The sequence below is a fragment of the Osmerus mordax genome, chromosome 4, assembly GCF_038355195.1.
Source record: "Osmerus mordax isolate fOsmMor3 chromosome 4, fOsmMor3.pri, whole genome shotgun sequence".
Taxonomy (NCBI): Eukaryota; Metazoa; Chordata; class Actinopteri; order Osmeriformes; family Osmeridae; genus Osmerus; species Osmerus mordax.
In genome coordinates, this window is record NC_090053.1 from 8,399,574 (window position 1) to 8,416,329 (window position 16,756).

General features: G+C 46.2%; 1 protein-coding gene across 6 annotated transcripts in view; it reads right to left on the minus strand.

The window, feature by feature from the left end:
- The window catches only part of cadps2 (Ca++-dependent secretion activator 2), a 93,192-nt gene that overhangs the window by 32,238 nt on the left and 44,198 nt on the right, over positions 1–16,756 (minus strand). For all 6 annotated transcript variants that reach the window (XR_010876549.1, XR_010876550.1, XM_067234400.1 and 3 more), the window contains exons 8-12: positions 15,695–15,834; positions 9,502–9,568; positions 9,114–9,222; positions 8,581–8,790; positions 3,434–3,570 (exon numbers count right to left, since the gene is read on the minus strand). Coding sequence is in view for 4 of the 6 variants with exons in the window: in XM_067234400.1 (XP_067090501.1) it covers positions 3,434–3,570; positions 8,581–8,790; positions 9,114–9,222; positions 9,502–9,568; positions 15,695–15,834 (663 nt within the window). In the remaining 2 variants the exon portion in view is untranslated. The remainder of the gene's footprint in view (positions 1–3,433; positions 3,571–8,580; positions 8,791–9,113; positions 9,223–9,501; positions 9,569–15,694; positions 15,835–16,756) is intronic.

The following is a 16,756-nucleotide window of genomic DNA, read 5'->3' on the forward strand; positions in this document are numbered from 1 at the left end:
TTTGTTATAACTGTATGGAATGAATGACCTCCCTCAGAGGACTCATCCAGCCTTCTATACACGCAAGAAAACTCCCACTCAGTCAAACTTCCATGTCATTTCACTGCTTCAGACGGTGAATAGGAAACACCAGGTCATTCAGTTTGTGGAGAAGAAAAATGTAAGCACTATTACATTTTCAATGCAGAGGCCAGGGAAGACTAAATAAATCTAAAATGTGATCGAATTGGTTGCAAGTTAAACTGTATAATGCTAAATAACTGACAACCTAAATGCAGAACCACAACCCTACACAGTGGAAGCCACTGCCTTGACTCCAACAGTACTGCAAATATAGCATTCTTCACAGCTTGGGCAGAGGCCTCAGCAATAAACTGTGAAAAAGAAAATCAAGTCAAACTACTTCCAACGATTAAACAAAGCAGTCCAAGGTTAACCACCAACAATTAATTCCCTGGGAAGAGTCACCCGTGAAGAAGAAGGTGCAGAGTGATCTGAAGTCGGGGGAACACTCATTAGTTCAGTCATCCTGCACATAATAACTAAATTAGCCATGAATCTTACAAACCTAATTAAGACGCCTCTTAGAAGGAATATTAACAAATTAGCACCTCCACTGAGTCGACGTCCATGACTACGCCGCAGGTCTCTCTGGCTCGGTAACCTCTCTGGGTAGCAACAGCTGACCTGTGAGCCGCCGTGACCAAAAAACTAGTTTAACCGCCAAAATTGGTCTTATGATTTCCCTTTTCCCCCGTATTGCGCTGAAATCGTTTTTTCATTTACTTTTGAGACAGAGAATGATGGGAACAGTGCAACAGTGTATATGTAAGAGCTCACCAGATTGTTTTTTTGGTTTTGTTAGTGCTATAAAACCCAATTGAGTTCCCTCCATAAGAAGTCTGAGATTTCAAACCTCCCAACAGCTGCCCACCCTCAGGCTCCTAGGGCTTTCAATACAAAGGGCTCTACAAGGTAAGCGAGCTGGATATGACCTGATCGACAGGGCTAAAATGACCTTCCAGCTTTCTCTCTCTCTCTCCTCCCCCCTCCTGATAAGGTCCCTCTCAGTCACCCTGTCCTCATCAATTCAGATGCTTTGCCTCTCCATTTTGGATCTATTAATATCACACTACAAAAGAATATACCATAGTGCCCTGCCGACTGCCTGGATGTGACAAGATGTTCCTCAGTGACAAACAGATGGCCGACTCACATCTTGGCGCTGACCGCTAAATTAGCAATTAACGAGCCGACTGCCGTGTTAGAAACGATGGGATGGGGTGGGGGGGTTCTTCTGGGCCAGCCTGGGTTAAATCCATGTCACAGCTCTTCTAAACGTGGCCCTTGTGACTCCCTCACGGAACAAAACAGTCAATGATTAACGGCATGTCACATTTTGGAGACAAATAAAGTGGAGAAAGAGAAGGGATGTTGGCTTGTTATTTTGAAGACGTTGAATTAAACCTCTTCGTTTTGGTAATGTTACCTGTCAGAACGCCCTAGAATACGAAACAGCTCTTTGTGGTGAATTAACACCAACAAATGCAGCACATGTAACCCACCCTGAAACTGAAAAAGCACAGTTTATTTTAACTTAATTTTTCTCATTAAAATGAAGTCCTAAGCTAAACCCCTTGACCAATATGACCAGATTTACGATCTGTTGGCGACAGGCGACTCAGAAAAGTTGTAAGCCTTTAACACCAAGTAAAACATTTCTGACCATTTATCTTAAGATCTTCATCACATTTATTGTATGTATATGTATTTCATGTTGACTGCCGGAGAAGCAGAGAAGTGGTACTGCTAATTCATAGGATTTTACGTGTGCAGTCATGGCTACGTGAGGAGTTCTGTTGAGTTGTGTGGGGGAGGTGTGTGTGTGTAAGTGTAAGCTCATGTGCGTCTCAGCAATTACACGAGTGCATGACGGGCCATTAGAGACACTCATTTGATGACACCTTCATTCACGTTAGGTGTTAGAATGTGGACAACATTATGCACAGAGGTGGTTGTGTGAATGCACTGAGCAAAGGAGGAGGGGGGCACAGCAGGTAAAAACTAGCCTTCACCCCCCCCCCCCCCTCCGTTCACGCACACATTACATGTGGCACACAGTGACACAAGCGTAAATGATCCCAACATTCTCTCTCATCTTATTTATTTACTCCTGTAAATAGGAGGCTGTGTATGCACGCACGTACACAGCCAAACTGGGTCACAAAGTCAGCCTTCTGTAGCTAAAAAAATCAAGGAAGTGCTAAATATTGGTCTTCGGATAATGTCCAGTTCAGTGGTCAGTCTTAAGAATCCCACAACCCTTCACTTTCTGGTTCACCAATTCTTTTGGGGAGTGTGGCGTGTGTGTGTGAGTAAGTGTGTGGGAGGGGGGGTGGTAATCCTAACACACCCTTCCAGACTTTTTAGTAGTCTGCGTGGTCTAAGCCACCTCAGCTGTCGCTTGATTCTACTCATGTCTAGAAATGCACTGTAACTGTAAGCTTGCATGCTGCTAAACACACTTGCATGACCAAAAGTCCCAACCAACCCATGTGTCAAACGAGCAGAATCCGGGAGGCCCACACCTCAACATATGTCCATGTTCCAAGGCATTGTCATTCTGAAAGGATCTGAAGCGGGGCATCTCTACAGTGGAAGACAAAGGCCCAGAACCAGAGGAGCCTGGGAAGGGAGCGATTGCTGGGGCTGCTTGCTGTGACTGAGTGACGGAAGTCTGGTGAAGGAAGGGAAGCCCAGGTGTCACGGCGGCTGCTCCTAGCTTCGTTAGCTTGTTTGGAATGAGAACAACACAGGTGGGCCATATGCTGCCTGTTTCTCATCAGGTAGGGTTTGTATCAATCTGCTCTCAGGCGCCTTTTTCCGGAATTCTCTCTCAGGGAGTTCAATCTGCATTATGTTTACTGCACTGTATTATGCTTTAAAGCCTTTGCTCGTATTACAACTTCAGTTCAATGAACTAAATGTGTGCGCACCCACCTCACACACACACATGCCCCCGTTCTCCCCTCAACAGCCACAGCAGTCATTTGTGAGGGTTGAGCTCCTGTTTGGACAGTATTGATTAGGACCGTTTATCCCTCCTCGTGGAGGGTGAGATCCCCTGAGGGCAGGGGCCCCGTGTGAGGCAGACCACGGCTCTCTGAGCCTGTAGGTGGGCATGGAGGCTCTAACCCAGCCATGGGAGAACAGGGGCTGTGCGCTTGCCCTCTGTCTAGCTTCTGGGTGTCAGAGGCTTCTGCTTCGTTGTACATATATCAACCAATATAGATACTGTTTGATTGTCTGTTGGTCGACCTGTCTGTCTGTCTGTTTCGCTGCCTGTCTGTCTGTCTCTCCGTCTGCCTGTCTCTCTGTCTGTCCTGGCTGCCTTGACATCTGTCTGTCTCTCCGTTTGCCTGTCAGTTCTTACCAGACAGGAGAAGGAGTCGTTCATGCGGTGCTGTAGGGTGTTTTTCTGCAGCATGGTGAACAGGGCAGCATGGTCGAACCGACAAGGCACAGCCGAAATTCGCTCCTCCACTCCCTGTCTCTGGGTACGATCAAGACCTGGGGAGAGAGAGAGAAGGAAGGAGAGAGAGACAAATAATGAGAGAGAGAGAAGGAAAAAGAGAGTTTAGAAGGAATGAGAGGGATAAGAAAGGAGAGGGAAAAGGAAGGAGAGAGATACAGAAGGAAAGAGAGGGAAGGATGGAGTGAGACAGAAGGAGAAAGAGGGAAAGAGAGAGACAGAGAAGGGGAGGGAAAGAAAAAGAGAGGTTAGTCTCTCAAAGTAAACAATTTAGAATCAAAAAGCAAATGACGCACTCATCAAGGACTGAAGAGCAATAACAATTGATAGATCAAATGTTTGACGTGAAATGCGTTTCACACTAGTTGCCGAAGGCAAGATTGACAAAAACTGTCAGAACAAGTAAGTGATTCTCTCTCTTTGTTTTCCACTGAAACACAGACATAACTTCTGTTCAAGTTGGACTCACAAAACAACGGCACATCTCAGCACAGACAATCCACGCCTGAGCACAACCGTGAAACAGGCTTGTTATGGAGGACGTTTCCATTGACTCGCATTGGCACAGTGGGTTTTCTATGCTTTGGCTAATAGTTCCCACCTCTGTTGGCTTGAGATACTCTGTGAAAGCCAGTTTCCCCATTTCAGCTCTAAATACAAGAAACTGACACCAACACTATCAACGCGCGAGAGCATGCGAGGACAAACACTGACATAATAATCCATCGGATGGAACTCATTGACACTAGCCTTACTATTGGCAGAGGAAATAAGACGTTTTACTTGGACTACGATGAGTCATGATGAACTGCAGAGGGTGGGTCTTGGCCTTTGGATGAAAACAGCATTAGGGGAGCCTTTTAACGGCTTTGAGTGTGTGCTGCTACATTGACATGGCCGACGCGTGTGTGTGTCCTAGATCTTTGTCGGTTAAATATTTTTCCACGTCTCAGAGGGCCAGCGGATGTGAAAAGAACACCCGAGCGCGCACACAGACACACACGTTCTACAGTATGTTTGCACATACACTCCCCTACAACACAAACCCACACACAGAACACATCGTCCATAAACAGCAAGCTGTAATGAGGCCAGAAGGCCAGGTCAGACAGCTAAAAGAGGGAAAAAAGACGTCAAAGAGAAGAGAAAGAGTGAAAGAGATGGCAGACTTGCCAGCAATTGCCTTGTAGGTTTGTTCCCAAGTTCATTTCCAGTCCTTTCAAAGAGGACTGTTAATGGCTGGCGTTGAGCCCCCCACCCCCCTCCCCAGCCACCGAACACACACACACAAAAAGCCTAACACTGCTCTCCTTTTCCCCGTATTGTAGAAATACATTTGTTTCTTAGCCTGACATGTGGACACACAAAAGACCAAGGACCCGAGAGAAAGGCCGGCGTCCCCCCACGCCTCCGACGCCCGTGGCGACGCGCCCGAGACACGCATTAGTGATTGCTTTTTATCAACGCCGCCATTTTGGACTCGCCACTACCACTTTTTGCGGCGCACGCCCACTCTATACGGACAGAGAAAAGCACGTCCGCATCGCCCCGGCGGCGCTTCCAGAGACATCTGTGTTCAGTCCTCTTCTCCCCCCCCCCCCCGCCCTCCTTCCCTCCATCGCTTTTGTCATCAAAAAGGCAGCAGAAGTGCAATCCCCACAATCAACTCGGAATCGACGCTCACGCCGTTTCTTTCATTCTTTCCATCGCCTTTTCTGTCTCCCTTGCCCTTTGGCACCCCTGGCCCCGTTTGCTTAAAAAATATAGAGAAAAAATACCGAAGTAGGTCATTTTGCATTCGTTACCCCAAACACGGGGCGTTCTTAATGTAATTTGCAGACGTCGGCACACGAAGAAAAGGGGTGAAGGAGCTGACTGCAAAGAAAACGAGACAAAGGGATATAGATTAAAGCAGATAATAAGAGAGGGATGGAGGGTGAGTATTGATTGAGGGGCAGCAGGAGGAGGCGAGACGTTAACTTATCCAGTCATTCTGAGAAATCCTATTGATCCACGTCATCTTTAACTTCCCGCTATTATCTGTATGAGACGGCGTGGAGGGGAGGGGGGGGGGGTGTTGAAAGGAAGTGTGTGAGCGTGTACATGTGTGTTTGTTGAGTTCCTGAATGTGGAGTTTTGGTGATGGGTGTGTGTGCGTGTCTGTGTGTGTGCAGCTACAGGGTTTAATCAGGCAAAGAAGTATGTCTGTGCAAGAGAGTGGATGGAGACTGTTGTTGTCTGTAACTGTGTGTGTGTGTGTGTGTGTGTGTGTGTGGGTATGGATGAGTTGGGAAGGTTAGTTCATAGTTACTATAGAAATCCTATTGAGATACTTCCCTTGCGTTGTAGAATATAACAGATATATGGTGTGTGTTTGTGCTAGCAGAGCATTGACAGGAAGAAATATTGAGGAGCTTTTTACAGTCAGCACTTGCTGCTGGCCTACTCTATCAAACCTTATTGAATGTTTTAACATCTTTTACATTCCAACTTTGTAAAACAGGGAGGACAGCTATGTAGGCTGGGTGTGTGCTTGGGAGTGGAGTGGTGTGGTGTGTGTGTGTGTGTGTGTGGAGGGGAGAGGGGGGGGGGGTTAGGTGAATTGGAGGGAAGGGTGGCACTCAATCTCTCCGGCTTCCATGACCGGTGTCACAGCTGCAGTCACATCCATGAGACAGGCCCCCCGGTGAGGTGGCGGGTAGATTATGACAGGTTATTGACGTGGGTGGGGAGACACGGAGCTCCGCTGTCTCAGGTAGCCGGTGCCGAGCGAGTTGATTTGCTCCTTTCGAGCGGGCGCAGACGCGGCGAGGCGAGACGAGATGAGGGCGGACAGGGATATCTGTGTCCCCGACAACGATTCCTGTTAAAAGATACAGACGCGCGCGTGTCCGGCGCAGACCAGCTGAAACTAGACTGGAGAAAACTTCAGAGTTTAAACAGAAAGACAAGCATGGTTGGGGAAAAAAACACGCATACACACAAACCACAAACAGGCACACCAACAGAAACAATCCCCCCCCCCTCCACACATACACACACACAGGTTCAAGACTCTCAAAGAGTGCATGGGCTGATATGAGTAAACATGAATCTAAGGTGATGAGACAGGTTGGACGTCTGCTAGAGTTCGAACCCCAACGTCAGACTGTCCACCTGCTTCTTCACAAACAAGACCAACAAAGACTTTGACAGAAATCCGACCGGCACGTCATTTTGATACGTCAAACAAAACGAAGAAGGGGAAAGTGCCATGACAGAAAGGCCTTTCCTGTGATTTCAAATTGGGAACCAGAAGTATCCTTAAGCCATCCCCGGGTCTATACCGAATCTTAAATTCAAGAAGTCGTCTGAGATGAGGGAATTTCAGTTGATGACGAGAGAATATGCCATCGGAGGACACAACGTGGCAAACGGCCTCCTGTTTGCTATATGTAGACTGACAGGGACATGAGATGTTGATGCGAGTGTGAAGGTGAGGCTCAAACTGCAACGTGTGGGTTTTTAACAGAGCAAATCACCAATAGTAACAGCATTTGTCCTTAGCTATGTGCATTTTTATGACAGTTATCCAATTATCTAAGTATCCTTTTGAAAAATAATTGTCTATATAAATTGAAACAACAATTGGAGAAAAACAATTAGAAGCCAAACATAATTCAGCCATACTTTGTCTTTGGAAAATGTCCTTAATGTGCATTAAGAAGATCTTTTTGTTCCGGTTCATACCTAATCAATAGGAGGACGAGATGATGTCCTGTCCTCTTTGTGTTTTGAAGGCACGTCTTAACACATGGGTGAAAAGGTGTTGCATCACACATGCCAGTGAGTGAGTGATTGCTGTGAATGGCCCAAACCATGTTTGTCAAAGTCAATGTTTTAGACTGTTCAACTAGAGAACCCAATGTTCAAGTGCAGATTTTGAATGCAGCAGAGTGTTGCTAGTACAGCAGGTCTGGCATTTCTCAATGGACTTAACTCCTTGAGGCTAAACTGGCCTTCACCAAACACCCACTTGGCAAAGGTTCTGTGTGGTGTGTGGGTTGTGTGCGATTCAGAGAGGGAAAGAGAGACAAGAAGAGAGACAAAAAATATATATAAAAGACTTGAGCACGTTGCCGTGTAAGGTAATTGGGCACATAAGAGTAAATGATGAACCTTGCTTCTCCTCAGATTTTCCCTTCAGATTTAAGTGCTAGACTTGAGCCGCCTGACAACATTAGAAGAGGAGCACATGCAAGAAAAATGAATATTAACAGCTTTTTAATCCATACAGTCCATTTAGTCCTCCCATTTCCATTCAATTCAAATAGTTACCCCGTTCTAATAAACCACTCTTCCAGTTCCATCACAACAAGTAGCCATTACAAGGGACTCATATGGTACAACAATATTGTCCCCTTCATCAAGTCCCTATACACAGTCTATATGACTAAATACCACCAATGGGGTATAGTGGCTTACAAATCACTCAGTACAATACAATCTGTGCCAAACGGGAATGCACATATTGCATGTTGACACGTATGTACAAACACACAGCCGTGTGCACACATGCATACTTTTCCATTTGGACTGATGGGGTAAAAGTGTGTGTTTCCACACACACACAGCAAGCCAACAAGCACACACTAACCTGTCTCATTAGTCCCCCACTGTCCAGAGAGGTAGCGTACAGCAGCGGAATTACAGCAAATCAATGGCGTTCGCCTTCAACTGCTTTCAACATAAATGCACTTCCCCATGTGTATATGTATTATGTGAAAAATATATACAGTATGCCTTCTCACTTCTATTTTTCCTAAACCTATTGTGGTTTTCGTTGTCAAGCTGGGACAAGCATGATTATGTACAATAACACTGCAACACTATGACTCATATCCTAATTTGTTAGTAAAAAACTACAAATCGCCTTTACGTGTCTCACAGCATTAATACATATGCTTCACACAGAACCGACTCCAAACTCACAACAAACACAATTTGAACGTGTCATACTTGCAATCTACGGAGCACCTTTAAAAAAAAAAAAATCTGAAGAGACCTACTGAGCAGTGAGACAGGGGCGTCTGCCTGTGGGTTTCCTCCTCTGCAGTTCTGTCTCTGGTTCTGAGCGGGAGGCACGGGCTTGTACGACTGGCCCGTGGCCCGGTACATGGCTTGCACCCACAGCACCCGGTCTTGCTCGTCGTCGCTGGCGAACGACACCAGATCGCCCTCCTTGACGGCGCTGAAGAACAGCCGACCCCCTTGCAGACCTGGGGGTGGGAGGGGGGTCCACGAAACAACGATTCAGCTGAATTAAGAGAGTACTTTTAACTTGGGTGGATTGATAGACGGGATGTTTACATGGTGTGGTACAGTATGAAGCAGTGTATGTTGTTGCCAAAAGAACATAAAATAACGCAATTCAAATGTTTTGTAGTTTGTGTGTGTGTGTGGTACATACATTTATTTGTGTATATGCTAGAAGTGGACATGCATGCGTGTGTGTCACATTAGCCTGCTTCTTATAGTGTAGTGTTTCTTGTATTGTTTATGGGTGCCCTCAATATGTGTGTTCAACTGTAAGTAGGCCTACCTGGCTGGGGGTCAGAGTAATCCACAGTGTAACCCTCCAACTGCATCAGTTCATGAGGCTCGGACTTCTTCTCTCTGTAGCTGCACATGGCAAAGGTGTACTGGCTCACCTGTAGGGGTTTACAAAGGTACAGGCAGTTTGTTGGTACTGGCAAAAAGATCAAGAGTTCATATTTTGTACATGTAATCCCCCAATTACAACAAGTAAGAAAGATACTTTTCTAAAAATATTCATAATCTTTAGAAGGTTAGGCCTACATGCTCTGAATGCAGTCAACCACCTAAATGTCCTGTAAACTTGTTTGTATTCCAAAAAAACTCATTTGAACTTTTGGTCTTAACTATATACACACAAACTTGGCAAACCCTGGTTTACTGCGACTTTTTACCTGGACAAGAACAAAATATCTTCTTTTCCAACGTTTCCACAGCCGCTGGCCCAACACGTACAAATACCTGAAATTTAGAAAAATCATTAATCTGAAATTATAGTCCCCTTATTCACAGATGTGTGGCTTGACTATAAATTGAAAAAGATGGTTAAACTGTACTGTAGATGAATTCCTGTAAAATATCGACTTTCAAATTGTCCTATAATACTGGTGAGTTTGGGAGATTTTTGTCAATGCGTGTTGGCCAATAATTAGGAGGACCATGATTTTACTTTTTCTTAAATAGTCAAGTTACATTGAAGTAGCTTGAATTTGGCAATTATAGGCCTACTTGATTTTAGTAGGCATGTCACTGTAGTTATTTGGGCCGACGTTGCTTGAATTAACAATATATGAACACAGGAATAATGACAATTCCAATTTGGTAAAAGATGTTGGATTGGCCACACGTTTTATGTTGCTAACTCTCCGTAACCTATAGGCCCACGCAGCTAAAGATGCTTCACATGGTGATGTTAAATATTTATTTTTTTAGTCGAATGACCCTTTTGTGGCTGCTATCGATCAGTCGGTATGCAGTGCGTACACATGAGGAACAGAAACGAAATTGTTCTCGACGCAAAAAATGGAAACGATGTAACCAATTGTCCATGAGCTTTACGCATGGGAGAGTGCAACGCAGTCAATAGACTATGAAGAACGTGAAAGCCAGTCGCGTGAACGTCTTCGACTGCACATCTGGGCCTTTCTCAGGAGTTTTGTTAACACGCGGGACAATACATTATTTTCCAAACCTTGCAAGGCAGTCATCCCTTAGCTGACCGCTCAAAGTTGTTTCGTTCGCCACCACAATTAGAAAAAACATATTTACACAAACCGAAAAAAATCTGATTTTTAAAAACGACATTAACCTTGAACATGTATAAAGTAAAATAAGTAACCCACAGTTACATTACAGAACCTTTTAACATGACAGGACTACGAATATTACGACGATTATCTCATCCAAAGAGGTAATTACAAATATAAATGTGATGATTGTAAAGTATCCTACAATAATATGTCATATTGTCAAATGGTTGTCATTAATCTGCGGAAGACACGCAACTCCAGTTATGAAATAGCCATTGAATAAACTTTACAGCTTATATGGTTGGTGAAGGATTAAATCAGGTCAGCTAAAATACATTTGAACAAATATAACCTCTTCGTGGGACTTATTCAATATCTCAAACTACGAAAAGCACTACATTGAATTAAATATGTCGGCATTTAAATTGCATGGAAAGAGAAGGGAAGGAACAATTATTTTAAAAAAATAAACAGTGACCCTGTGTGGTAATATTTGTTAACTACACTATTTATTTACACCCGATGGTCTTGTTCGTCCTCTTTTTGTAATTTTTTGGACGGTCAAGACTTCAGCCAGACTGGGCTACTAAAGGCAAAAAAAAGTGAAGATATTCCGATATGAGACACACTTGTAAAACTTTAGCGCAATAGTCACACAAACCGGATTCCGGACACCCGGATTCCAAATTCGAATACACAATCTCTAACACTTTCACACGGACGCGCGCACACACACACACACACACACACACACACACACACACACACACACACACACACACACACACACACACACACACACACACACACACACGCACACACACACACACAGGCTACATACAAACACACAATTATCTTCAGTCCATTATTGTTACTCAGGGCACTGGTTGGCCTTCAGCCCCCTTAAGAGGGCTCTTAACACCAGGAGTTGGATAGAGAGACATGGACAAAACCACCATAAAGAGAGAGCTGGGTAAAAGTAGTACATTGAGCTGACATAAGGATCCCCCCCAGAGAGAATGGGAGAGAGAGATACAGATGGACAGAGCTAGAGAGTGTGTGTGTGTGTGTGTGTGTGTGTGGGGGGGGGGGGGGGGGGGTATTGAATAAGTAAAAAGAGAGGGTGAGAACAATTTAAAACGTAGACAACTGTTTCAAATGTGTCCCCAAAATAATAATCATAGTCGAGTGTTACAGGCTGTTGATATGCCACAACTGATCCAGTTGCATAAAACCCAATGTTTCAGACTAAATGAGCAGCTTGCATGTTTGTTGCTCTAAATTCCCTCAAAAAGGCACTTGAGTGAAGTCTGAACTAGGGCTTAAAGCACAGTCGTTATGCGAGAACACCAAAATGGCAGGACTTTGCTTAACCTTGATAAATCCTAACACATGCTCCAACAGTATCTTGGAATCCATTAGCTTTACAACCGCTACCACCATCTACTGACTAAAGAACACACCTCGCTATGAAGCATTATTATGAGTATATGCCGTGACAACAGGTAAAACACGACCACCTATTTCAGAGCGTTGTCTTGTAAATAAATGGCTGTTAATGCCGTACAGTGGCACCCTCTTGTAGAGAGTAGGGATGCTGGGAGGGTATACAGGAGATGTGGAGGGAGATAGATGCAAGGAGCAGAGGGGGGGATGATGAACCAGAAAAACCAATCGGCTCGTCGTTCCGCTGACAAATCTCTTCTTGACTGAGTGAGAGATGGAGTGAGAGATGGAGTGAGCGATGGAGTGAGAGATGGAGTGAGAGATGGAGTGAGAGATGGAGTGAGAGATGGAGTTAGAGGACTGTCTACTCAAGCTGCTTGCCTGTGTGGTCCATCTTTCAGTGGTGTTTCTCTCATTCACACACACACACACACACACACCAATCTCGTTCCAGCCCCCATCACCCCCTCCCTTCCCTGGTTGACTCCTTCACCTTCTTCCTACTTGGCACTCTTCCTTCCAATCTTCCTCTTCTCTCTAAACCCTCTTCCCTGGACCCCTGCCTCCCCCCCCCCCCAACCCAGTCATGTCTGCCCCCTTCTCCGTCTCCATCCATCTTTTTTTCCCCCGTTTTCTCTCACACACATACACAAAGAAGACATGTGCACACATGCTCGCTCTCTCCGTCTCTCTCTCTCTTTCTCTCTCTCTCTCTCGCTCGCTCTCTCTCCCTCTACTCTCTTGGGGGTTGGCAGATTGCAGTGTCCCTGCAGTCTTGGGGAAGGCTGAGAGTGAGCTCACAGAGACTCGGGAGTCTCCTCTCCAGCATCCAGGCTCCCCATCAACAGATGGCTGCTTTTAATGGGGAGCGCTCAACCTGAAAATCTAACCTCCCCAGTCTCAGTCTCTGTCTCTCGGTCTCTCTCGCCTTCTTGACACAAGAAGGGTTGGGAGAACTCAGGTGTGCTTGCCTTCCTGGTGTGTGTATGCGTGTGTATTTGTGTGGGCATTTTTTCTGTTCCTAGCTACGTATGAGAACATCTGTTTGCGGTTCTCGACAGTGTATGCCATGTACTGCAAAATACGTGGAATCAAAGCAGGGAGTGTATGTTCATGAGTTTAGGTGTCCTGTGTGCGTGTCTGCGTGTGTGCATGTGTGAGACAGAGAGAGACTTGCAGCCTGTGTTCTCCATCTATCTGCTGTGTGTTTGTGGGCCGTGTGTGTGTGTGTGTGTGCCCTAGGTTGCACCCTGGCACGCAAGGGGGGTCAGCTGAGACTGTAATTACCATCTGAAGAGGCACTAGCCAATTAGGAGGAGCCACTTTGCACCCACACACACACACACCAAAGACACAGCGCACATACATACACAAACAGCAAAGACATAGTGCTCACACACACACACCAAAGACAGTGCACACACACACACACACCAAAGACAGTGCACACACACACCAAAGACAGTGCACACACACACACACCAAAGACAGTGCACACACACACCAAAGACAGTGCACACACACACACACCAAAGACAGTACACACACACTAACACTTCAGCTAGGACTGGGGGGTGGGGGAGGGGGGCTCTTCACCAATTAGCAGAACGTGAAAGTGTGACCCCAACCCTCCTCCTCTCCACTGGCCTCCCCCTCAAGAGTGTGGTCGACGTCCCTGCTGACCTTTCCCCATGCTGACCCGTCGCAGACGACTGGACACCTCCTGCTTCGTTAACATTTTGCCCATGTGGCATTTCTGGCTGTAGTGTGACCACCTATCACGGTGGGCCCTACATACCGGAACACTTGATAAGCACCGACCATACTTGATGGCGGGGGAGGGTGATGTTGGAACACATCCAAGTGACTGGGAGCTCATCCAGCTATGTCAGCTCATGCCTCGACAGGTTCATTCTAGAAACCGCTGCAGGATTGTTATAGCGTTGTTGCTAATGGTTCCCAAGGCATGGAACAGGTGTTCACAGCATTCCAGCAGACAAAAGTGAAGGTTAAACTTGAGGACATAGGCAGCAGGCAGAAATGCTGAAAAGGTGATTGTACTCCACCGTAGTAGGTATGTTGGCGTCAAGGATATTCGTTAATAGCTAGAAATGGCATAGAACGCATTATTATAAAGCGCGTATGGAAGTTGGAACTTGAAGCTCCTCGTGTTGTTAGTGACACTCATATCATTACATTTCATTTTACATTTACATTTAGTCATTTAGCAGACGCTCTTATCCAGAGCGACTTACAGTAAGTACAGGGACATTCTCCCCGAGGCAAATAGGGTGAAGTGCCTTGCCCAAGGACACAACGTCAGTTGGCACGGCCGGGAATCGAACTGGCAACCTTCGGATTACTAGCCCTATATCAAGCAGAAGATACTAGATATCATCGCATCCAAAGAATGCATTCAACTTCACCGTTTCTCTCTTCCGATCCTCTCCGTTTGAATAAAACGTCCGTTTCCACGGGTGTGAAGATCGACGAGGCGCTAAAGCTAACAGTCTGCTGCCCCCTTCTGGCACAAAGACACACTCAAAACGTGATCGCATCGTCGACCTAAAATTGCAGGACGTACATACGAACTGCACATACAACAGGTGCTGAATATTAAACAGGAACTGAACACTTTCTTTTAAACAGACACTAGATGGATGCGACACGACTGTACATGTTTCATGACAGAGTCGGTTTCTATCCTCCTGCTCCTCTGTTCCTACGGTCTCCTCCTCATCCTCTCTGCTCTCACTCCCAACGGCCACTAGAGGGCACTGCGCGCCTTTAGATGGCCTCCCTTTCATGGTCTCCGTGTGTAAGGGCAGTCAGTATGTGCTCACTCCTCCAGATCACTAACTACTGGTTTGGCATCTGGGGCCATCTTAGTAGAGAGAAGAGTAACGTGTACAGTAGAGCAGAGCAGCACTCTATCCCCTGGAGGGGGTCCTTCGGCAGCAGAGGCACATAAGAACTCATTTTGTAATTACATCTTCAACATGAATCCACAACATGCATTATACAGTACCTAACGCCAGACCTTTCACCTTTCGATAAATCAATGTGATTGACTCGAATGAATTGAATGTTATGTCAACCTTTCTCTGTTTTGTTTCCTGCTCATCTCTCCTTCCTGTGGGACTCTTGGTTACGGCGCACACGCACACGCACACACACACACACACACACACACACACACACACACACACACACACACACACACACACACACACACACACACACACACACACACACACACACACACACACACACACACACACACACACACACACACACACACACACACACACACACACACACACACACACACACACACACACACACACACACACACACACACACACACACACACACACACACACACACACACACACACACACACACACACACACACACACAGCTCTGTGGCTGCATGTTATACTGCCTGTGACCCTGACCTGAACTTAGCGCAGGTCATCTCACAATCCTGGCTAACTGCCCCAGTCTCCGTCACGCACCCCCACAGGGGCCACCGCGGCCATAAAACGGGAGCTACTGTAACAGTGTGCCATCATTATGCAGTGTCATCACACTGTGGAGACTCTGCAGGAGATGGACAACCCTCCATGTTATCTCCTTTGGGAAGTGTTCCTCTTAAACCCCAGGGATCGTTCCTGGTTGATGTCATTCCGTCCCCCCCACACACACACTTTATATAAACTCTTAAGGTGATAGATAACCTGTAGTTGCTAAGCAGGGGGTGTTTCTGGGTAGTGTCGTTTTATTCCCGTAGTAGAAGCTAAACGGTGAGTGTTTCTGGGTAGTGTAGTTTGTCCCGTAGAAGCTAAACGGTGAACGGTGTTTCTGGGTAGGGTAGTTCTGTGGTTCTCACCCGCTGTGCTTCATGTTGGGGGGCTTGTCCATGCGGACGGCCAGCTTGATCTTCAGCTCAGCGTCCTGGCTGTTCTTGGGCACCACCATCCTGTGGAGCTCGGCCTGCTTGGGCCCGTTGGTGGTGGGGTTCAGGATCACCTGGGGGACACAGGACAACGGAGGGGAAGAGATCGACATGGAGGGGGGAGAGATGGAAAGGAACAGGGAAGGAGAGAGATGGAGGGGAGAAGAAATTAGACATTTAGCTGGGAACAGTGGGCAAGGATTGCAGGTGAACACATATCGACAGAGTCACACCCTAACCTACTCCACACACACAGTGGAGTCAGTCCGTCAAGGAAGCTTGCCATTGGCAGACAGTCGTTGTGTCATATTTCCTGCATGACTGTGATGAGACCAGACAGATGAAGGACACCAGAGACGATAGGTGTCTGGAAGATGACAGGACAAGACATGTCATCTTCTGATTCAGTCAGTCTGTCTGCAGGACTCTGTTCACGTGTGTGAGCTTGTGATCAACGAGAGACATAAGCAATGGAAGGTAGATCAACTGAACGTACAACAAAACACACACAGAGCTGAGGGTTCTTTATAATGTAGATGAACAACAATGAACGTTTGGAGGGGAAAATGTGACATGGGAACAAACGGCGAGTGGAAAGGGAGTGTGTTGGTACCGGCAGTGTGCGCGGGTGTATATATAAACGTGTGTGTTGGTGTAAGTGTAATGTGTGTATTTATATAGCGTGTGCGTGTGTATGGTATGTGTGTGGTTGTGTGTACAGTACGTGTGTGCGTGGGGTGTTTGTGCGTGTGTCTGAGCAAGAGGCGATGACTAAAACAGATCCAGATTCATCTGTACTGCATCACACTAACAAGCAAGAGTGATCTGGAGCAGCTCATTGTTTGGTCCATCTCAAAGGGGAGTACCCATCTGTTGCGTGGTAAGAGGGAGAGATAACAAAGGAGAGGACAGGAGGGAGAATGGGGGGGGGAGCGAGAGAGAGAGAGAGAGAAAGAAAAAGAGAGAGAGAGAGAGAAAAAAAAAGAAAGCAGAGCG